The sequence below is a fragment of the Gymnoscopelus microlampas genome (assembly GCF_963454915.1).
Source record: "Gymnoscopelus microlampas genome assembly, chromosome: 21".
Lineage (NCBI taxonomy): Eukaryota > Metazoa > Chordata > Actinopteri > Myctophiformes > Myctophidae > Gymnoscopelus > Gymnoscopelus microlampas.
This window is the reverse complement of record NC_139958.1, coordinates 35088197-35112969: the sequence shown is the minus strand read 5'-3', so window position 1 is coordinate 35112969 and position 24773 is coordinate 35088197. Positions and strand designations below refer to the sequence as shown.

Genomic DNA, 24773 nt, shown 5'->3' with positions numbered 1-24773 from the left:
GGGTGCTGTAAGTAACTATTATAACGTTTTCTTGTTTGAAAGTTTAATCTCTAAATTCTGATAGTAAACATTGCTTTAAATTGTTCACCAACAGGGGTCTCCCCGTCTCAAACAGAAAATACATTTTCAGGTAGGTCACCAAATTCAACCAATCTGGGGGAAAAAAACATTTACCAACTTCAATTTAATATTATTCCAAAATCAGCTTATTTCTTTGTTTCATGACTTCACGTGATTATTATACTGTATTCTGTTTGAGTTCTCTTATATCTCCTGATTGGATGAAATTGGTATCCTTATCTGAAAATGTATTTTCTGTTTACTAAAGAGCTGGAGAGACCACTGAACAAACACTGTATAACCATGATTACTATGGGAATATAGAGATATCTAACACTTATTTAAAAATATTACTAACTTAAAACTACTTCAATATTATTATTGTTTTATTTCTGGCAGTCAAAGAGTTCATTGGTTTTAAGTGGTTCAAAATTCTTTCACAGCATTTTGTTTATGATGGTCAACTACCTGTCTTCTGGCTGGCCGCTGTCTGAGCTCTCGTGCTGTCTCTGGTAGGGTGGGGTGAAACTGCGTAGGGGGTAACCATCCTGGTTCCAAACAGGGTAAGGCTCAGTGGAAGGAGCCCTTCTCTCCTGATGGAGGCCAGGGTGGCAGCCTTCATCAGAGCCAGGGCTGCTAAGGTGGTCCTGGTGCATTACAGGTTTCATCATTCCTGTACAAAACACAAAAGTCCAGATTGATTTCTTTACTTTGAGCAAAATTAACAAAACGATGATGACATGGTTCATCATCTTCTAATATCCAAGTGCAAACTTCTTTGTAAATACTGAGGACACACATGGGAGACGGTACACTTGGGATTACACTGTAAGGGTGCGGTCACACCGAACTGTAATTCTACCCATGCGGGTGGATTCTGCCAATGCTTTTCAATGGGAACGGAGCTGTTCGTTACCATCTGCGGATTTCTGCAAAAAAAATGCTGTTCCCATTGAAAAGCATTGGCAGAATCCACCCACATAAGTACAATTAAAGTTTGTTGTGGCCGCACCCTAAGCGTTGTTTTGGAGTTTATATAAAGCATCTGTGTCACTTTTAGATTTTAGCGTTGGCTATTCAAAAATAGCAGATATATAAGCTCGCATCTGCTATTTTAGAAAAAATCTTGAGTGTTTGAAAAGTTTTGAATACTTTGGATTTTTTTTTAACACAAATCTTCCCTGGCACAAACATTTTCAGATGGGGGGTCCGCAGCCAATCACATATCAATGTGGGGGTCCTCGACACGAAAAGGCTCGAGGACCACTGCTTTAAGCCAGGGCTCACCTGATGAGTGCACGGCGTTGGGATAGTAGTCCACAGGAGATCGACCCTGGGCCATGCGCGGATCCATGAAGGGGGGCATCATCATCCAGCGGGGGTCAAACCCAAGCACATGTGGGGGGTAGTAACCCCGCTGGGGATGGCTGGAGCCAGAGGGGGCGGGGTGACTCGGCTGCTGCCAGTGCTGCATCTTGTACGCTTGCTCCTGAAGAGGGAACAGAAGGGATAAAACCTCGTTAACCACATGAACCCCCTATTCTGAGCATGCCACTAATAGGTGGGGGGAAAAAAGGATGAACATTCTGCCAAATACTGCAGATCTTCAAGCTGTTGTGAGCTTGTAGATCTGCCATTTGATGTTCAACACAAGTAAGTATATAGGGTTTAACTGGTTAAGTAAACATAGGCAAACAAGTTCATATTACAATAGCAAATAGTGAGCATCGCAACCCTCCTAGCACTGCAATGTCAACCGACTGATATTTCCACATTTTTCACATATTTTCACAATATTCTCGGAATCGGAGAGCCGAGCCAGGAGGCTCAAGTCTACCGGTCAACCTTCAATAACATACTCTCGCATACAGTCATGAAATGTGGTGTCGTGACTGCAAGAACAAGATCACGGATACAGGCGGCATCACTGGTTGGTTTGCTCAGGAGAGTGGCTGGCATCTCCCTTTGGGACGGACAGGGTGAGAAGTCCAGTCGTCTGTGAGAGACTGCTGCTCCTTTATGTAGAAAGGAACACGTTGAGGTGGTTCGGGCACCTAGTAAGGAGGACGCTGCCCACTGCCCACCGGCTCCCCAAGGAATTTTCCAGGCACTCCCAGCTAGGAAGACCAGATTATATCTCTCCAAGCTGTTCTGGGAACGCCTCGGGATCCCCGTTCAGAGCGGGCAGAGAAAGGCAAGTCTGGGGTTCTCTGCTGGAGCTGCTGCCTCCACGACGCGACAAGCGGATGAAGATGGATGGAATTGTATCGTTGCTGTCGGGCAAAAACCTCCCATCTCCATATTTTTACTTTTGGTGTTTTTTTCGTAAATTAGTGCCCAACTACAGTGCGACACAACGGCATCAAAAGTAGCAGATCCACAAGCTCGAAACGCGCAGCTAAGCAACGCGTTTTGAGCTTTTAGATCTGCTACTTTTGCTATTTTTGAATTTTAATCCTGAAAAGTAACAGTTTTGGACTTATGAGGTTTCCACCCGGCAGAGACGATATTCTCGATATTCTCACAGAAATATCTAAAGGTCATGTTTATTGTAAACATGACCGTTACACACAACTTCCAACATACAAAATAAGATCTTGAGTAAAAGAAAATATATTATTATACTGTATATAAAGCCAGGATAAAAGGCAATCAGATCCAGTTATAATATTAACCAATTGAACCTCAGCATCCATATTATGGGGGGGAATATTAATCATAACGTAGCAGCTCTACAAGCTCACAACACGCAGCAATGCGATGCGTTGTGAGCTTGTAGATCGGCTATTTTTGGCAAAGACATTTGGTGTACACTGAAAAAACGGTCCAAGTACAGAGTCTACATTACAGAGTTTAAGTGTCTAATCGATTACAAAAAAAACCCAAAACATTTGTTTTCGCAGTGATTCACGGATATATAAAAAAAAAAAACATTTGCTGGTGAAGATTTACAGAAGTGCAAAGATGTGAGATGAATTGGCTCATTATAAAAACAATCATTGTTTAGTCATCATTGACTGCTAGACTTTTCAGTTGCTCGTCACTTCAGCTTCACGCCCAAGTAAGTCCATTATTAAACATATGGGAGATTTATTTTGTGCGTGACTGATCATGAATCATTTCTAGGCTTGTGATAGCTACAAATGTGACATTCAATTTAATATATAAACTCTCAACACTCAGACACCCCATGTATCATAAATTATTATTAAGATACGAATAGAATTATTTCCCCCAAAATGATAAGGACGACTTCACCCATTTTCAACCAATCTTCATATAATTGGTCCTCACTAATGCTCATGATGAAATGGTACCATTTTTATCTACTCAGTCTGTGTATCAGAGGAGGGCTGTGTACAGTTCAGAAACCCGCCTACCAGGGAGATCATCGATGGGGAATCCAAGCTAATAGAAACTGCAGGCTTTTTATTCCTGAAAGTTAGCATGCTATAATGGAAACCATAGTTCTCGTCTTGTTAAAAATGTTAAAAAAGTATGAAATCCCTAATGCTGCCGTCACTGGGAGGCAGGTTTCTGAAGTGTCCACAGCTCTCCTTAGAAACAGACCCGTTCATTTTGTCACGAACATTAGTGAAGACCAATTATATGAAGATAGTTTAAAATGGGTGAAGTCATCCTTTAATTTAAAAAACAAAAATATGGAGCTTGATTGGATGAATTGAAAAGGTTAAGACTATTTGCCAAGAACGTAATCCATAGTTGCAGCTGTACCTTAATTGTATTACCCAATAAAACTAATTGGAATATAACTGAAAGTTCATCAGTTTGACTGGCATGTGCACTCCCACATCAAGGGAGCCAGTCTACAGTAGGTGGTCTAGCACTACACTAAAAACATGGCTGCCATGTTTGCGCACCACCAGAGTCGGTTTCCCTACTTTGCTTGCAAAGAAGCATTCCTGCATTATTTCATTAATATTTTGACGATGCACCTTATTGACATTGTGCCTTCCCTTTGTTTTCCACCATGCTTTTTTTCTTAACTCTTACCCTACCACTCTTAAAACAGTAAATGTTGGGACCTAGTTAAAAAAAAATGTTCACCCACTTTTAGACCTTCAAAGTTCTGATGTGACAAGATCAAGTTGGACTGGATTGGCAGTAGGGACGTAGATCTAGGTTTATACTTAAAGCTTATTAATCGAGCCATACTCCACAGTTGTCCGTATATGAATTTATTGCTTAAGCTTAGCTCAGACTAAAAGGAGAAATGGGCCAATTAAGGTTAGATGCTTTTAACCGCTAAACCCTATACTTAGTTGACCGGATTCCCATGGGCTCTACCAGGCCACGCCCGTCTCTCTCCTGAGACAAAGAGAAACCCCAAGTGTATTGTTATTTTAAAATTCCTACATAGGGGCCCATAACAAACCCCCATTTAAAATTCCTACATTAGGGGCGCATAACAAACCCACCTCATAAAACATGTCTTGACTAATGTTTTAAAATATTGTTTAGCTCTAACCATTTGGTGAGATTTTTGCTATCAACCATTATCAGCCATTTATCAGATTTTGTGTTAATGTAATGAACCAAGCCCATTGCTCCCTTCAACTCTTTCCTTACAGAATGGCCACTTATCCCCTGAGAAATTACATTGTAATTGTTTTATCACTTTTATTGCAATTTATTAAAAAGGTCATTACAACCACATTGTCCAGTTTAGTTCAATCTCCTTGCAATTATTGTAAAAAAAGAAAAGAAAAAATGATAGCAAACACGCAGTGATGCAAATAACAAAAAACAAAGAAAAAAACCCAACATTCATCCATAGAAAAAAACGACATTCATCCATATATTTAAATACATTAATATATCTGTATGCATACAAATATATGAAGACATTAGGGCTGCCACAAACAATCGAACCATTAAAAAAAAATCGATTTAAATAAAATAATAAAAAGATTTAAAATATGTTTTCACAATCACCGTTTAGTCAACATCATTGGCTTCTGAAGAAACAATTCCATTTTTCAGTTGCTCATCACTTCAGCTTTGCATGCAAGGTTTTTTTTTAGACATGATTTCGCAACAAAAATTCTCCATGCATTCGCGGCTATACGGGGTGAGTGATTTTTTAGAAAAAAAAGCAATTCCTTTGAATACAGTAGCATACATGGACCTTTAAGTCCAATAGGGCTGCAACAGTTAAATCGGACAAATCAATGTGAACCATTATAGAAAATCACTTGAAAGTCTTTCACAATTTATATAAAATTAATTTTAAAAAATGTGCTTCTTGATTATTCAATTCATCGAACAAGTAATCGATAGAATAATAAAGAAAGTAATAGACAGTTGCAGCCCTAAAAGACACATGCATACAGGTATACGTGCATCCACCTATATAGATTATCCGTCTCCAAGTCAACAATTAAAAAAGAAGAAACATTTAAGGTGGGTGTGTGCAGGGGGTGTAGGCATTAGATTGTCAATTAGGACATTGGGGGGGTTTGAAGGGGTGTCACCAGGCCCTCACCTGCTGCTGGTGGTGCTGCTGTGGCTGCTTCTGAAAGCGGGGTGCGACGGGCTTAGAAGGCTGATGCCCACTGCTGTCCCCTAAAGGTGAAGTAGGCTCCTGTCCGTCCTCCTCGCTGCTGCGGTAGGCGGAGAAAACGGGCTCTTCCCGGTAGTCTGGGAGGGGCGAGTGTGTGCCCTCATTCGGATCTGGAGCAGGGAAATCATTCGACCGTTTACAGCTGTTCATGTTTCATTTATTTTAGTTTTTCCTCCCCAATAAGGCCAATATAAAATTGATGTATAATCAGTATCCCATTATCTGCATTGTTTGGAACCATTATAGAACACTTAAACCATGTTTTTTTTTAAATAGCCCTTTCTACAAGATCACAAGGTGTTGCGATGCGACACACTTTGAGCTTGTAGATGGGCTGTTTTAGAAAAATGTTTGAGCTGAGCTACACGTTGTGAGCTCAACGTATCGTGACACAAAGTGATCTTGTAGATCGGCTATTTTTGAGAACAGCAGCTATTCTGAGGCTTCTTACCTTTTGAAGTGTACTGCCAGCTCTCCCGTTGGGGTTTACTTTGCTCTCGACTTGGCGACAGTGAAGGGTCTTTGTTCTCCGAATCCGTCAGGCACTCCTCTGTCTTTGATGTCTGCCGCTCAGGCTTCCCAAACTTCTCGTCCAGCTTCTTGAGTTTCTCGGCGCAGGCCGCGAGCCTCTCCTCGCGGGCGTGACGCTCCTCCTCCTCGCGGCGCCTGCGGGCCCTTTCCACAGCCTCCGACAGCTCGGCCGACACAAACTTGGCCCTGGGAGGAGCCTGTGCCAGGGACTGGCGCTGGTCCTGGTCGTCCAAGAGCTGGCCTTGGTGGGCCAGGCCGGACACCGAGCTCTTCTGCTGGGTCTGGAGACAGAACAGAGGTAGGCATGGATTAAAGGAAGAAAATCTCACGACTGAAAGGTTTTGTTAGGCCAAGTCATAATCTGCAATTTGTGTAAAATAATGATAATGTTTTGGTAGCCATACTATAAGCCAGTTGAATTGCAGATTGAGGCCTTAAGCTTTGCTTTTATGTATTATCCGAGATCATTAGGGTTCTGAAAGATTGAACATGTATTCTATAGCTAGTTTGACCACTTCAAATACGCTTTCATCTTAAAAATAACTAATAACTGAAAATAGGCTATCTACAAGCTTACGACACATCGCAGACGCAGTGTAAGCTTGTGGATAGCCCATTTTTGGTCAGTGACACGCTCCCATAGAAGTCATGCTGACTGAATCCAAATGACTGAAATCAGTCGTGGAGTTACATTGTTTATTGACTAGAGTTCATTCTTACTATGCTTATTCCGATCTCACACTTGTAAGTCGCTCTGGATAAGAGCATCAGCTAAATGCCAAAATTGTAAATAGTCTTAAAGGGTAGGCACCAGCTAATTTACCTGCCAAAATAAAATAAAAAGACCTCATAACGATATCTTAGTAAGTTTGTGACCATAATCATTTAAAAAAAAACGTATGCATAACTGAAGTCTAAAAACTCAAATCCAGTGTGTTCAATCTTGGAAATAATACCCACAATGCAATATGTGAGGTAACGTGTAGAACTAGTTAGCATAGACAGGGACGGACAGTTTTGCATTGGTTTACTGTGGTCAATTTGATCTTTGGGGTGAGAAATCACATCAAAACCTTAATGCTCAGTTTTTTAATAGTCGCATTCCGCTGGTCCGCACCAGTTTCAAGTCAGCTGGCAACTACCGCTGTTCACCCCTTCCTCTCTCCGACCGCCCAGCACGGTGAAACCCAGCACCGAAGGACCCCATCAGTGATGCAGAATGTCACGAGAGAGAGAGGCGTGTCCCAGAGACTGGGCGCAACGCACCTATCAGCAGCCAGCGTAAGGGAAGCACCAGTTGGACTGGTTCTCAGTCATGGTCTGAAGCCCGGGCCCGCTTCTCTCCCCCCCAACTGGGTGCTGACGCAAGGCCCCAGGACCGGGCTTGACCATCATGTATTTGATATTGGTTTAACTACGTGAACTGCCTATGTATTGAGGCTGTCCGGTCAAAATCTTGTAACATTTTATTTAGTCACAAGCTCTTGTTAATACATTGCATCGGTTCAATATTCATAAAACCCACAGGCACACATAACCACTTTGACCATTTATAATTTTTCAAAAATAGCAAATAATCGGCTATTTTCCCTAAAAAGTTGAAATACGGAGATGCAAGGTTTCTACCCAACAGCAACGATATTTGAGCTCCCGTTTGAATTACCTGGGCCTCTGTAGGGGGATATCTGACACTGGGCTTCCGGGTGGGATCGTGGTGGTGGTGGTGATAGGGGTAAGTCTCCTCCTCGGGGGTCTCCTGAGGATAAAGCCCCTCACCTGGGGATGGCTGGCACTCACGCTGATGCTGGTTCTCTCTCGCTCTCTCCCTCTCCCACTCCGCCCTGCAACCACAAACAACAATCGCTTTAACACAAGGACCTTTGTTCCAAATTGTTCCCACATTCCTTTGCTCAACAGCACAACAAACACAAAGGCCGGGCGGCGGTCTTTTCAAACTCTTTAGAGATAAGCAATCTCACCACATCTTGTTCTTGTCACTGTGTTCACCGTCTTCATCGTCGCTGAATTTGAGTTTCTCGCCGTAATCGACTTCTTCATGAATACCTGGAACAAGAAAAACATATTTAAAGGGGCTACACCATGAATTTAAAAAAAATATATTATCTATAAATATTGCCCCCTAATACGTTTTAAACAGGTTGTAAGCCTAAAAAACATCCAGATATTTTTTCTCACAATCTGACTGTCTGTCATTTCAAGCTTTTTCAGCTGCAATACCAAAACGTCCTATTGGGCAGGGGGGAGCTACTGAGCAATTCTGTCTGGCCATCATCAATGCAAAATCAGGGCAAGTGACATCACTTGCCCTGCCATTCTGAAATGGCCTGTTCAGACACGCCCATTCAGGAAATCCATGAAATGAGCATGAATGACTGAATGTTAAAAAAAAAATATTTTTTGGGGTACAAGAGACACTGGGGAGCCCAAAAAATACTAAAAACCTAAAAAAAAAATGAAATTCATGGTGTAGCCCCTTTAAGACAGGGAACAGATAATTTGAAATGCTGGACAGTTCAAATAATGTGAAACGGGTGCATGTTATAATCTCATAAATAGATTATATTTTTAAGCTAAATACACCCTTCCACCACCACATTTCTCATACTTAAGGCTGTGATGCCAAGAGTGGAATAAGATCCACCCAAACGCCGAACTCACCCAAGCTCCAAATAAACAAATATGATACTTCTAATATATGCATATATAAAATATATATGCATTTGATTTCATATTTAGCATATTGCCAGGACATTTCTACAGTTAATCTCTTAACTGGCTGTTTCAGATTCCAGATGATATAAGTCTGTTGTCGCTGATGAAGAACTTTGATCGCTGCTAACAAATCAAAATGTTCGGTATGTCCTCACCAGCCCATCCGTCCTCAGTGTCAACGTCAAGCTCATCCAGATCCTTCAGGTCTTCCGGGTTGACGATGGCTGGCCGTGAAGGTCGCTCGCCAGGGCGGCGGATGGGTTGAGATTGAGAATTGAGGCGAGGCGAGGCGCGGCCGAAGCGATTCTCTCTCCTTACTTCACCACTAAAAGGATAGGGGAAACCGGTGAATGAACTGGCAGATGTCAAAATGAACTGGCAGATGTCAAAATGCTTTTTTTATTTTTTATTTAACTATAGATTATATAATATAATATATTATATATTTTAATAAAATAGATCTACAAAAATAATGAAAACAACAAATATACGAGCTCAGAAGATCAGCTTGAAGTGAATAGGTGGTTAATCAGACTAATCGGCTTTAGTCAATTATAAATAACTAGAGTTTCGGGGGGCTACGCCCCCCTCAACGCCAGCCGCGCACGGGGCTTTGCGTTTGTTGGTCCCTCCGTGTCCCTGTGTCTGTATCCGTGTAGCTGCAGCACAGAGTGGGCAGTATAGATGGGGATTATGGCTGTTAGAGGCATGTACGCGCACGGGGCCCGCGTGGGCGTGTGTATATGGGGGTAGACAAATTGTCAAAGTAACATTTGCAAAAAGGGAAAAAACAAAAAAAAAGTGTAAGAAAGTGTAATGTAAAAGTTACAAAATGATGAAAAATAAGTAGAAGAAATTATATTTTGTATGTTTCGCGGACCACCAGGGGGTCCGCGGACCCCCTGGTGGTCCGCGCGGAAATCGTGGGATGAAAATTTCCAAAAGGAAAAAAAAAAAAAAAAAAAAAAAATATGAAGGTGGTTGCTTGTTTTTCTGAAAGCTGGCGAATGGCAGCCCTTTCTGCAAGATGGCGGGGGGGGGGGGGGGGTGGGGCGTGAAAGGGTTGATAAACACTGCTCTAATCGGAGCGAAATTATCTGAAATTACTACATGTTGCACGGGGCGGTCCTGGCATTACGTTAGTTAGTGTAGTTGCTGTGGAGCTACATAGTTCTCCAGAAGACACACACAAACATACACCATCAACAATGGACGAACTGAGCAGCAATATAGACATTCACCACACGAACGTGCATTGTTGACAAAGTGATTGCACAGCCGCTGCAGGCATGACAACCAGGTTAGCGTTAGCGACATGGCAGCTATCACAGCGCCCTGTCCGTCGTGCTGCAACTGCCTGTGATGGCTACAGCAGTAACAGCAAGCTGTCTGCGATGCCATTGTCTGGAGACTGCTCTTAGCGTGACACGACCAATGAGAGTGAGCGCTGTAGTTGTTGCTAAGATACGGTGGCGTCTCTGGCCCATAGCTTGTAGATCTCTCACACATGATTGGCGTAGGCTGCGTTGCCAGGTCTGACTTTGTGTCTAAGCAATGGTCGGCTTATTTTTGCGCGCCTTTGGGCTCGTTTGCATTGTGCGCACGGCAGCGCTTGTTTAGCGTACGTCAGCGCGACGTGGCAACGGACGTGGCAACGTGAAAGGTGATTGGCTGGTGAAAAGAAACACCCGACGTTACACCAGAAATGGTGCCTGGAGAAAATGGTGACCAAAAAAAAAGTGTGGAAAAAACAGGGAAAAACCCCCGCAGCGGCTGCCTGCTGTTGTGTTGATGAGGTGGTGCGCACGGTAAACGGTACGAAGCTGCCTCCCCTTCCGTTTTGTCCGACATTTGGTGAGTAGAATTAATTATGTTGCGCGGTGGAAAAGGTGTAGTGAACAGTGAGATGTCCCCTACGCGAGGCGTAAATTCAGTGCGGCCGCCGTGGCGAGTCAGTAGGCGACATGTGGTCTGGCGGTGCGTTGTTTATCCGATAACAGAGCTGTGGGGTGTCACCACCGAGGGTGCGGAAGTTGCTCGCCATTTATATAGTTAGATTATAAAGTATCGCACAGTGGCTGTAACAGAACTTACTTGACAGACTCCGGATTGGTAAAGTTTTGCCTGACGCTGGGTCTGTTGTCAAAGCGGGCAGCGGCCACCACGGGGGTGGGGACATGGGTCACATGGTCGCTTGTGGCCGGGGCCTCACGGGTGTCTTTGGAGCACATCTGACAGGGCGAACAGAGCAGACATTCATTTAGTCATTAAATCTGTATTATTGTTAATACTATCAACAGCCTTAATGTGGAGGGATATCAGATTGTCAATATTTTTTACAATGCCATCATTAAAAGAGTACTCCCCCAAAATGCCGTTACATACAAATGTAATATTAACCCAACATTTCAGTCAACCAGTAGCAATAATTTACTTGAACCCTAGGATTCCTATTCTGGAGAGGGGGGGACATTCACCGAAAATAGCACATCTACAACCTCACCACACGATGTCGTGAGCTTGCAGATCAGCTATTTTCAAATAACCGTGTTTAAACTGTTCCTCACCCCCATATTAGCGTTGTCAATTCCTGTTAAAACTGCAGTACTTACAAATGCAGGCAGCATGTCGTGGTAGACGGCCGTCGGGGTGCGGTGGGCGTGGCTCTGCAAGGCAGTGGGGACGGTGGTCCTGCGGACAGGCTGAGCCGGTCGCAGGCTGGGCTCCTTGGCGTCTGGAACCGGGGACTGGGCCGTGACCACGCTGGAGGAGGAGGTGGTGGTGGGGCCAGCGGTGCCGGTGGAAGAGGCAGGGTGAGATGAGGGTGGAGGCGTGGCAGTGGTCTCAGCCATGGCACTGAGCTTGCCCTCGGGGTCTGCGGGCAGGCTGAGTGGCAGGGACGAAGGTTGGAGGTTCCTCCCGCCCCCCTCCCTCCAGCTGGTCACATCTGGAGATGGAACAATGAAAATTTAGAAACATAATAAAAAAACAATTGTACCTTTTTAACTTTAGTTTAACCAATTCCCTAATCTGGGCATGTCATTATAGGCAAAAACAGCCTACAAGGCGGTATATGTTTTTATAAATATCCTTTTTCTGAAAAGAACCAATTACTGCTGATGCATAATGAATGATGTAATAAATATTTTTGGAGGGGCAAAAATAAAACAAGACATCACGGTTCAATAAAGGCTTCACATCGATCTCAGGCTCGGATGGATTCTACGTTACCACGGCAACAAATAAAGCGTTAAAGCATCTGGGTCAGCTCTTCTATGAACCAATAAATCACCAATATTTCTCCCCATCGTCTTGCCAAACCTACTCTGGGGGCGGAGGCTTGGTCCGGGCCCATACGACGGATCGAAGGCGCTTCTTTCCTTGCCAGCCTTGTCCTGTTCCCCAGCTGCCTTCAGCGTGGGAAATTCCTCGTGAGAGAAGGGCTGAAGTCGGTTTGAGGCCCTTGAACCTGCAGTTACCATGGCAACAGGCATCGAAGAAAATACAGAATGTCAGGCTGACGCAAGTAAACAGACGCAGTGTTGCAAGCATCAAGGTCAGGGACCAGAGTGTAGGAGTCTAACAATTAATCAAACAAATCGATTTAGTTGATAATAAAAAGTAATTGATATTTAAAAATAATCAATTAATAATCAATCCCTATTTTGGGAATATCATTATAGGCGAGAAGATAGCGAAAATAGCCGATTTACATGCTGGTTGTCCAGGTTTTGGGACTACAAACTATGCCACCCTATTGGCAACTGCGCCAAATGTTAGAAATCAGATTACATATCAATATAATTTCTGTTTCTGAGCGTCATACACTATGAATTAAGATGACTCACCACCTTGCTCTAGTGCCTTTCCATTTAGCTGGGCCCATTGCTTTGGTCCACCTGTGTTTGTGCTCTGTGGAAATCAAAAGGACACAATTACAAAAAAGGTGCAAAAAGCAACAGTGTGGTTTAAATCATAATCTTGTGGTAGAACAGTATATGCCCCATTTGGCGGACTAGCCTCTACACCACCCTCAATGTGGAACAAACGTGAACAAATGGCTTAAGTTTAATCTGGGTTAGTGATGTGAGCAACTCAGTTATTAGTTCATAACTTCATATGCCACTGAAAAATACAATTTCAACCTATGAGTTACTTGACTTTAACAAGCTAGCCTGCCATTTAGCCTGGCCACATCAGTATCTCTACGGTCTAGGGTGATACTAATGTCCAGATGTGCAACAAAGTCCTATACACGATTTCTAAAAAGCCAGCAGCACAAATGTAAGCACATAAACCAGCTGTATAAAGCCAGATTACAGATACCAACATCTGTCTGGGGTAGCTTAACCTATGCAACCAACATGTTAAAATCTAGTTGCTAACCACTTGCATCCCTATGCTGGGGGGGCATCACCAAAAATAGCTGCTCTACAAGCTCACAACGTGTCGCAACACAATGCCTTGAGAGCATGTAGATCTGCCATTTTGGTGAAGAGATGTGGTGTCACAGGAAAAATGAGCGCACCAAGTACAGAACCAACTCATGTCAGGTTTAGTAAGTATAGTAAGGCTTTAATGAACCTGGTTCACATCTAGCTGCTGAGCAAACTGATCTCACTAAGCTCTATGAATAGAGGTAAAGTATGCACTGGCAATTATACCAAAAATGTGTTCTCATAAGAGCTTTATTCCTTTTGTGTTATGCACAAATAAATGACCAAGAGTGTTTTACAAAGGAACACTTGTGTAGGCTAGAATGCTTTAAAGCCAACAACTTTATTGTAGAATCGAGTTGCAAACATGTATCCTAAAATTACAGTACTGTTTAAAGCCACTATTTATTTATATTTACCTACATATTTATGCCAGTGGGAAAAAATATGTAGTTTCCCCGACTGTACCAAAAGCCATAATACTTGTGTAAAAATCATTCCACCCCTGATTAATTACTATGTCAGTGAAGTTCAATAAAGCCCTTCACACCCACATACCTCCTGGCTGGCTACCGCTGTGGGCTTCTGAAGATTGGAGACAGATTTCTGTAAAGCCAGCTGCGGCTGCAACTCCGGCAGCTGTGCTGTTGATGCAATAGTACTGGGGAGGGAAAAGAATAACACCATCAGAACATCAGCACATTAGGGCTGAACGATATATTGAATTCATGATGATGTAGTGATATGACAGCTATGGCTGTGATAGTGTCACTTGTTCTCTTTCACAAGCCAATAATGTCAAAGGCATGAAACCCAGCGGATGTGCAGTGCTCATGGAACGCATACAGTTTCACTTTGAGATGTCATGGCGGTGACATCGCCAAACCTAATGAACCCAAACATTATGATCCATTCAGTTAGAACAGCTGTGCTGTAGCAATGTTATTCCAACTTAGGAGGCTTGACCTGAGGCCGATTCTACAAATGCCTTCTAAACCAGTTTTTCTTTAAAGATTTATCAAAAATAGCAGTTTCAAGCGCTGCAAGCTTGTACATCTACTATTTTTGAGTAGCCAACGCTAAAATCTAAGATGACAGATGCTTTCCCGGTTTTAATGGGTTAAGTATTCTGGCAACTGCCAACCATATTTACTTACTAGGAACCATACCAGCTTCATTGGATGTTTGTCTTAATGTTACTATGGGATGAACCATCTATAAAGATGTTGGGAGTCTCTAAACAAGGACATTCTGACATCATCAAAATCTGATGGACATATCGGCCATTAGTTGACTTTTTTTGTCGGTAATGGCAATCATGTCCCGATTTCGATATGGGGGTCGGCCCCAAAAATCTGGAATCGGTTGGGCTCTACTCCTCACCTCTTTTGATCTGGTTGTTCCTGCTTGTTTGCCCATCCTGTTCCGTCTTTGGGCACAATAAACACGTTGGGATCGTTTCCTTTGTTTTCAGACTTCAGGCTCGGCAGGTGAGCAGGTGGGGGCATGCGGCGGGCTGCAGCCACTTTGCCAAGACTCTGTAAGCCATGTCGCGGAACTACTGGGGTAAAATGGACAGAACCAGGGATAAAGAAGGAGAAGGGGAGTGGTACACTGTATGAGAGCCAATACCTTGTCCACATGTTCAATTACATTATTTTGTTACAAAATAAAAAACGTATATTATAGTGTTGCTGTCGGGCAGAATGTTTTTTTTTGTAAATGAATGGCATACTTCTTCATACAAGAGCATTGTGCAAAAGCAGCTAAATTAGCCGATCTATAAGCTTACAATGCGCCACATTGTGAGCTTGTAGATCTGCTATTTTTCCTCTTTTTTTCCCCCGTTTTCAAAGGGAAAGTGGCTGCGGTGTGTCTGAGTTTTATACATATTTAGCCAATGTAAAGTATTAACAAGAGTTGTGACAACATGTGACTGTATTCTAAATATTTGGCAATTCCAGCTAGCTTGTCAAAACCAAATGCATTTCATTAAAAACAATCTGTATGGCAACAGCCTCTGTAAAAGTAATTATGATGAATGGACAGCATCTTACCTGTGGTTTTATGAGTTTCTATTGACTTTCCCTTGTACTTGTCAAATAGGTTGAGTGAGGAATACTTGCTTTTCCCATCCTTGGACTTGGTTATTTGCCCCAAACGATCGGACATTGCGATGTAATGTCATCTAGTATGGAATTTTTTCTTTGCGCCGGTTTCCAAGTGCTTTTTCTGGTTCTGTCGAATGAGAAGAAAACTAAATCAAGCATGATGTAACATCAACAAACTGAAAAACACACCCATGATATTTAAACCAAAAATGTCTAATGAAACTGTCAAGCTTAGGCAACTATCAGTCAGGATATTATTTCTACAGACTTCAAATTAAGATCAATTAAAGCTATTTGACAGAAGACTGCCCTTCAATTAATTTGAGAGTTCAAAGCCCAGGCAGACTGCCAGTGGTGTAGTGATGCACAGCCATAAACAGAGCAATATTTAACTGTTAAAACACAAAAGGAGACAGATGCAGGAGTGTTTTTGTCCAATTACTTCAGTTTGAACATATTCACCCACAAGAATCTGACGCGGCCCTGAGCCACTCAGAGCAGCAGAGCTCTAATCTGGACCAGTGGTTCCCAAACGTTTTAGTTCGAGACCCAACCCCCAGTACCCAAACTAGTGAAAATAGACAATCTACAAGCTCAAAGCGATGTGAAGCGTGTTGAGCTTATAGATCTGCTATTTTCAGTAGTTCTTGCTGGGGTTTTTTTGTCCACGACCTACTGTTTGGGAAGCACTGATCTGGACCATAACAGGACATTTGCTCGCCGCTGTCCAATGAGCCACTACATGTCCATTGGAATCCACGGGAAAAAAAGCTTCGGTCACTTTAAACTGTCAGTGTTCACTTATTTGTTTTGTACAAAGCATCACACTACACGGCTGTTAGTGACATCTTTGAGTTTGTTTCCATCCATAACATGTCCATACATCTCCTGAGAGTGGCGCTAATATGTACGGACTATGAAATTGTGCGAGATGTATGCTGCCCTACAAAGCCAAAGTGCAGTAACGATGAAAAAAAGTGTTTGAAGATATCAGCATATAAGTGATATTACGCCAATTATAAATCTGTTCTTGAGGTAATCGTTTATCCCCCAAAAATCCTTAAGGCTAATTTGACCTTTGGGATCCACAAATAAGTCGGTGTGTCGCTGCACTTTGGCTTTGTAGGGCAGAATGGGGTGATTTCATGATGACGTTTTAGTCCTTTTTTAACTGGATACCACCTTTTGACAATGTCTGCTGTGGCCTTGGAAAATATAACAAGGATGTTCAGACTGAATGTCCAAGTTGCTTTGCCTCCCCACTGTGCATGAAAAACCTTCAAACATCTAGTCAGACTCACCTATCACCCCCCTACTTATTAATTTCTAAATTGAATAGGCAGATATACAAATTTACCTGCCAAGATGTTCTGCTGGTAAATTAATTATTGTGGGAACAAAAACACCCTATCCAGGAGATTGTAACACTGTTCTTCTGAAAATTATATAAACGCCAAATGTTTCTTTAAGGGTAGCAAATAACAATATAGATGTAACAATTGGATTGTTTGTCAAAGACTAATACCATTTTTCAATACATTAACAGAATCTGAAACGATTTCAATAATCATTGGCTGCAATATCGATACCAACTCTACCTAAGAAAACATGATTTTTCCTCTCAGATATCACAGGCTACACAAACGCATACACCCACTTCTCACTCAGTGCTTGTCGAGTTTGATATACTCGACAAGGTCTTGTCATTGTGTTATAGTTTGTATGATTTGCCACAGTGTGAAACACCAGCTGAATAATTCATATATCGCAGACGTCAGTACTTGAACACAACGAGCCGAAAAGCCAAGTTGGCTTGGACATAGACCCTACAAGATTGCAGGTGCAGAACCTGGGAATGGTTTCGATTGACAATATGAGGGACCATCCTAGACTAAAGTCAATCAAATGTGCCATCAATCTCTCCCTCATGCTCCTAGTGATAGCACGTGAATCCTGTTAAGTGAACCTGGTCAGCAAAGAAAAACATTGCCATTGCACATTCCCACAAACCACAGATCCGTTGAATGTTGACATTTGTGAACCCCAAATATGTTACATATCAGATCCAGATGCAGTCCATGTCTGCCAATGCCAGAATTACAGTATATCAAGTACTAGGTACAATTAAATAGAGTCACTGCACGAATTTGGCCCAAAATTCCTGACACTGCCAGAACTCCATGGTAGCCTATGATGGTGACAGCTTATATAAGGCCATCCTCTCGAGTATGACTCGACCTGGGAACCCTGACCTCCCAATTAATCACAAAGTGGACACTCTAAACACAAGGCTGGTTTTTATACGAAGAACTTTGTATTTGTACATGTATGGACCATTAAACAGAGACATCCAGTATATATTTGGGGGTGACATCCAAGACTGACAGAGATAAACAAATATCATTATCTATATGGCAGTCTTGGTCCAAGGCTGAAGATGTCTGTGATGGCCTTGGAAAATATAACACGGATGAAAATACCACATTTTGAGGTAAAGTGCGGAGGCCCTGGTGAATTAGGGTCAAGCTCAACCATGCATCACCATAGTAAATATGTTGGTCAAGTATGAGATCATTGGCGTGAAATGTCAGCTAACAAAATATCACTGATTCTTTAAATAATAAAATGTCCATGTAGTCTCATTCTGGTTTAGTTAGGTCTCTGGCCCATGCTAACCAAATAGCATTCAAGCTCTCATCACCAGACGAATCGTAATAATGCCTCGGTGGTCGCAAGTGGAAATGCTATTTGAAATCGACTATTGGTGTACATTTACTCAAGTACAGTACAATTTGAGGTATTTTTTTACTTCCTTCGGCATTTACAATTTAATACTTTTACCGCACTACACCTCAGAGGAAAATATTATACTTTTGCTCCACTACAATTATATGGAAACTTGTGTTACTAGTTACTTTGTAGATTTCGATCATTATTACTAAATACATTACCCACCGCATCAGAACATTTTGACCTCGCCAGACCAGACCCAGCTAAAGCTGTTACGGTACCCACTGTCCCCCTCGGAACGATAAACGCTACATATAAAAAGCTAATTATGTATTAATTGTACGCAAATGGAGAGCAACTACTTTATATCATGTAAGGCGAGACTAATTGATCAAACTTAAGCAGAGAGTCATCAACCTTACCAAGTTGTCGTGGCTTAATTAAGGCGACAACAAGGTCCTTTGATGTTAGCAAGCCAGCCGAAACTAGCTAAAAATACTAGCAAAATGGCTATGTAAACACTTACGGGGTTGTTTATATAAAACCAGCATTTAGGAGGGCCTTAAAATACATTACATGGCTTTAAAAGGACGAGGTACATTGACTATTGTTATTATTTAGGTTTATTAAGCCCCTATGAACACCATAAAAAACAGTGTTGAGGTTGGACGGTTAAACGAAGCCTTAGCATTAGCTCCACAGTGTTGCCATGTCCGCGTATTATAAGCGGCTTTGGGCTAAAGGGACCCCATTGGAAAAATAGCGTTTTCTTGGGTTTAATCATTATGGCATCTATTTGTATTGAACGGTGCTTTTTTCAGAAAACTGTTAAAGTATTAAATATTATTTTGTCTGTAAAGTTGCTTATACAATATTGGTAGTTGCTGGTTGCCATGGACCCCCAGCCAGACAAGATTGTGTGTTTAAAATGTTCCAATAAATATTCTACATTTCCACCACGATTTCCCCCCCAAATAGCCGATCTACAAGCTCGAGCTTGTAGATCGGCTCTTTTCAAGAAGCCAATGTAATTATGTTTAAAGGGCTAAGGGCTTGCTTTTGGGCTTGTTGCTTGATTATCTCACAAAACCTGGCAACACTGCTTTAGCTCGCAAACTAACAGTACAAGTTCCTGGCAGGAAAAACGAAAACAAAACCCCACAAACTAGGCCTGGTTAAGCATGAAACAGTATGAATTTACATTTGTCAACTTAAAGCGAGGTGCCGAGTATATGTCATTATCCAGGGCCTTGTAAAAAAAGAACATTTCCACCGTTTTTTCCAGCGTTCAGTACGTCGGTAGACGGCGATGGAAAATATAGGACAAGACGATTAAAAATGGCTGCTGCCCACAGAACAAAGCAACAATAAAAACTGGGCCGGTCGGAGGAGAGCAAGCAGAAAAAGAGCATAATAACCCCACCGCACACGTCCGCAACTTACCGATTATGTGATTTAAATGTACTTCAGATCTAGTGGTAGTGATGTATTTCCACGATTTACTGTTTCTTCAGAGGATGGACGGCGATTGTAACAGCCGAAGGTTGTTCAGTGAGTGTTGTTGCTGCTGGGGACCAGACCGGCCTGGATGTGGATATGAAGCGTTTCTTCACCGGACACCGTCATACGTCGCTGGGGGAGGGACCAGCGTTGCCAGGTTCATTGAGAGAAATAAGCAACAAAAGCCCAAAAGAAGCAACTAGGCCAGTGGTTTTCAAACTTTTTCATGTCAAGGACCCCCAAATTGACACTTATTGGCCCGTGGACCCCCATTTGAAAAGATATGAAAGGGACCCCCATGAGAGAAGATCTTTACGGCTCTAGCAGTGATTCTCAACCATTTTAATTTCAAGGACCACCCAGTTTGACATGCATTAGGCTACGGACCCCCATTTAATGTCATTTCTATACCTGGGACCCCAATTTATATTGTAAAATTAATGGTAATGTTAATTTAACTCTGAGAGTGTACACTCTCAGAGTTACAGACCCATAAGGGTCCATTTGGTTCCTAACTATCCATCATGTAGCTGGGGACCCCCCAAAATTGGGGACCCCCCCAATTTTTTGTAATTGTTTTTTAAACCAGTGGCTGCCTAAATAATCAAGTACACTTTAGAAACCAGCCCCAAAAACGGCAACCCGCAAATACCAATTTTTACAAGCAACTTTACAGAAAAAGAAGCCCAAAGTCGCTTATAATAAGCCGAGATGGCAACACTAGACCAGAGGCGAGAGCTTTAAATCTAGTGGCCCCTATTGGCCGCATTTATTATTAAGAAGACGATGGTTCTGAAACTGACCTGAGGCCGATTCTACAAATTGATTGATTGATCATTGATTGAATACTTTATGAACAGGTTGCAAATAGTACAGTGCTAAAAGGATAACACAAAAAGCCCTGAGGGCTTATTTCCGTTGTCCTGTGTATTCAATTCAGAGACCTCTTTGTGCCTATTAAATGCCTTCTAATGACTTGAATTTTTCAAAAATGTTCAAAAATAGCAGATTTACAAGCTCGCAGCACGAAGTGCTGTGAGCTTATATATCTGCATTTTTTGAATAGCCAATGCAAAAATCTAAAATGACACAGACGCTTTCCTGGTTTTAATGGATTAGTTTCAAGGACACAGAATTTGAAAGTATATTTCTCTCTGACACCCCTGGGGGACTCCTGAAATCCCCTCAAGGGTCCCTGTGGGTCCCCGGGCCCCACTTTAAGGTCTTAAGAAACAAACATTTGAGTTTTCCCTTTGATTTATTTATTGAATACTTTATTAACAGTTTGCAAATAGTACAGTGGTACGATTATACAATGGTGCTAAAAGGATAACACAAAAAGCCCTGAGGGCTTGTTTCCATTGTGTATTCAATTCATCAAGGCATACAATAATATACAAGACATCATCATCAACATTAGTAGAAATAAACGTGTTATGCAGGAAAAATACAAAATAATAGGCCTATATCATATTTTTGACGGGACCTGCAAAATAGCCATTCTTTAAAAAAAAATATGTGTGGCCTGCTCATTGCTCAGTTCATCAAAAATTGATTAATTAACAATATTTGCAACCAGATTAGTGCATGTCTCAGCGAGGATAGGCATTGGAAATGCATCAGACAGACAAGCCATTTCTCTGTTTACAATGTAAAGGCAAGGATGTAAACGTTACATCCTTGCCTGAGTCAACACCTATTGTGTCAAGGATTCAGAACATCACAGGTTTACAAATGAAAAAAGTGGGTGAAATATTTTAGGGGGGGGGGGGTGATACTGGGGTCACTGGAACCAGTGAGTGGGTACCCAGACTGCCCTGGTTGTGGTGAAACCTGTGTAAAAACAGGTTTAGCTCATTTGCATGTATCCCCTCAACAGCAGTGACCCACCCCCCCCACCCTCACACACACGTTGCATACAATAGATCTCCACTGATCTCTATCCCCCCAGATTCGGCACAAACATGGAGTCTGAATTAATTCTACTTTTATGCCATCAAAATGTGAAATGCCCTACCACCAGCCATCAAAAAGTGTGATTCCCTATACCCTCCTTCAAAACCGGCATAAAAGAGCACCTGTGTGCAATTTGCGAACGGGACCGAGACACGGGACACAGGACAACGGGAGCTTGCCAAAAGAAATGACCCCCAACTCATGTAGCACTCACATTAAAGCCTCACCCATATTTTGATGTTGTGGCTGTTATCTGAACACCAGTTTAGAAGAAGAAATCTCAGCTCTGTAGGGAAGTGGTTCTCAAACATTTTATATCAAGGACCCCAAATTTATATTTATTTGGTTGCCAATATTGTCATCTTAAAACATTTTTTTCCAGGGACACCCATACAAGATTTGTGTTCTCAACTGTTCAAGATTCTTTGAAAATAGCAGATAGTGAGCTTATAAACCGTCTGTCTTCAAATAACCTTTGTACAGTATATATGGTTGAAGTGGTTAAACTGACCATGATGCTATATCAACTATATTTAATGGGGACCCCCTGGAACTCCCTCAAGGACCCCTGGGGGACCCCAGAACCACTGCTGTAGTAGGGGATTTAGTGGTTGTACAGTTCATAGATGCAAGATGCAGCCCTTGGTGCCAGTGCAGTGCTTTAACATTTTAAAATAAGAATAAGAATCTAAGAAAATAAATTCTGTACTTCACTGGAGTGGCCAGTGGTACAAGGCAGTGAGAGGACATCTGGTCTCATGCATTTTGAACCAGCTGCGGGCCAGATAGGGCTGACTGACACTGACTGATAGATATATAGACTATAGTATTGATCCGTGGGGGAAATGCAGTTGTCATGGTGTGGCAGGCAGCAGTTATGAAACACGGGACAGATACAAAAAAAGAGATACAGCTAGGAGTAACAAATACTACTAATAAAGAAGATACGTAAAAAGAAATAAAAGATTAAAGTAAGCCAGGGATGAATGTGTGTATGTACAGGGATGAAAAGAGTACCAGAAGGTACTGGCTATTTACATGTTAATGGCACCATGACACCCACCCCATACAACCCCATTATCCCCAAGTAGAACTCAGGGCAATTAAAACGTGTGTGTGTGTGTGTGTGTGTGTGTGTGTGTGTGTGTGTGTGTGTGTGTGTGTGTGTGTGTGTGTGTGTGTGTGTGTGTGTGTGTGTGTGTGTGTGTGTGTGTGTGTGTGTGTGTGTGTGTGTGTGTGTGTGTGTGTGTGTGTGTGTGTGTGTGTGTGTCTGTGTGTGTGTGTACATGCACACACGTTTTAATTGCCACACAACATTTTAAACCTTTTTTAACCAAAGACAGCCGATCTACAAGCTCACAAAACACACACACAAGCAGTCAGATGTTAATTAAGATGTGCTTGTGATATGGACACATTTTATTGTCCCCCTTTGTTCTAACACAATAGGGAGGACAGATGTTATACTGTTTTAAAGTTTCAAACAGATTAAGGAATAATGTAAAGAATGTAACTGAAGTTTAAACTAAATGAGATTTTAGTTTAAACCAAAATATTCATCAAATGGAAAAATACAAACAATGCTTACACAACAACTTAATGCTGCAAACCTCCCCCATAAATGTCAGACAAACTAGCTTTCTCCTTCTTGGGCTTTCGGAAAATATGCTGTTGCTGGTTGGCAAAATCCATCCCATAATTTGTTCAGTGTATCCCATCACTGGGAGATAAAGTGCTGCTCTGATTGGTTGGAAAATCAAGCATTGTCAAGAATTGTCATTGTGGTAACACAGTGACATCTGTCATTGTGGTAACACAATGCCATTTCTTGATGTTTGGAGGCTATTTGGTGGTATACACAATGACAGATGGTATCTGAAAACGTTTTTAACCATAAAAACAACCATGTATCTTGTGAGGACATGGGGAATTGTCCTCACACACACACACACACACGCACGCGCACGCGCACGCACACACACACACACACACACACACACACACACACACACACACACACACACACACACACACACACACACACACACACACACACACACACACACACACACACACACACACACACACACACACAAGAGAGAGAGAGAGAGCGAGAGAGAGAGAGCAGGGGAGAGACTGCTGGAGCCGGCCATAGTGTTGTCTTATTTATTTACATTTTAAATGCAGGTGGCCGGCCCACTCAATACAGCACAGCACAGCTAATCCACACACACTTTAGGATTGCCCCCAAGTACATTTGCACATTGTATGTAGTAGTATCTAGGTCAGTTGAGCTACTAGTGATTCTCAAACCGTTTAATTTCGAGGACACCCAATTTGATACTCATGTATCAGGCCACATAACTCTAGTTGATAAGATTTTTCATCTCTGTTTTTCATGTATGTTTCATTATTAGGCTGCTGGCATGATTCGGTCCGATATGGTCTTGAATTCCATTATAGTCTACTGTATGTATAGAAATAATAATGAATGAAGTTCTGATTTAAATGGTGATTCCTGTGTGTTCTCTATTTACTTGTACATGTAAATAATGGTGAAGGTGAACTATCAATTATTTTGCTGGAGACCCCATCTAACACCCCTGGGGGTCCCAGGCCCCACTGAAATACATACACTAATATAATATGGCACTGTAAGAACTATCTCTAGACACAAAATATAGAGATTATACATCTAAGATATATATGGTGACAGTATTACTGTATGCAGATTAACAACATCTCATATGTTTGGTATGTCAAGAATTATTCACATTTAAAACGTACTGAAACTGTGCTTTCGTTAGTAAATGAAAGCAGTGTGTGTGTGTGTGTGTGTGTGTGCGTGCGTGCGTGCGTGCGTGTGTGTGTGTGTGTGTGTGTGTTGTTTGGGGGTGAGGGTCTGTTAGGTGTTGGGTGTTGTCTGCACTATTCCCTCTAATCCACAAAATAGGCATTGTACTTTGTCTTTCTCAAGGATCCCCCCCAGTGGTCCTTGGGGGGGGTCCAGGGGGGGTTCCAGGGTGTCCCCAGCTAAATGAGTTTATTGCCATCAAAATCACTTTAACCACTATAACCTGTTTTATACTGATCTACAAGCTCACACAAGCAAGTGGTGCAGTGTATTGTGAG

General features: G+C 42.1%; 1 protein-coding gene across 7 annotated transcripts in view; it reads right to left on the bottom strand.

Moving 5' to 3' along the window:
- The window catches only part of prrc2b (proline-rich coiled-coil 2B), a 38016-nt gene extending 18248 nt beyond the window's left edge, over positions 1 to 19768 (bottom strand). For 5 of the 7 annotated variants that reach the window (XM_084046085.1, XM_084046090.1, XM_084046088.1 and 2 more), the window contains exons 1-15: positions 19629 to 19768; positions 15402 to 15582; positions 14728 to 14905; positions 13903 to 14005; positions 12757 to 12820; positions 12234 to 12377; positions 11521 to 11855; positions 11003 to 11139; positions 9064 to 9233; positions 8155 to 8239; positions 7839 to 8016; positions 6096 to 6456; positions 5567 to 5754; positions 1348 to 1549; positions 529 to 733 (exon numbers count right to left, since the gene is read on the bottom strand). In XM_084046085.1, the coding sequence (XP_083902211.1) occupies positions 529 to 733; positions 1348 to 1549; positions 5567 to 5754; positions 6096 to 6456; positions 7839 to 8016; positions 8155 to 8239; positions 9064 to 9233; positions 11003 to 11139; positions 11521 to 11855; positions 12234 to 12377; positions 12757 to 12820; positions 13903 to 14005; positions 14728 to 14905; positions 15402 to 15516 (2465 nt within the window). In that variant the 5' untranslated portion in view covers positions 15517 to 15582; positions 19629 to 19768. The remainder of the gene's footprint in view (positions 1 to 528; positions 734 to 1347; positions 1550 to 5566; positions 5755 to 6095; positions 6457 to 7838; positions 8017 to 8154; positions 8240 to 9063; positions 9234 to 11002; positions 11140 to 11520; positions 11856 to 12233; positions 12378 to 12756; positions 12821 to 13902; positions 14006 to 14727; positions 14906 to 15401; positions 15583 to 19628) is intronic. The other 2 variants (XM_084046087.1, XM_084046086.1) reach the window with 2 other exon arrangements.
- Positions 19769 to 24773: the final 5005 nt, after the last annotated feature.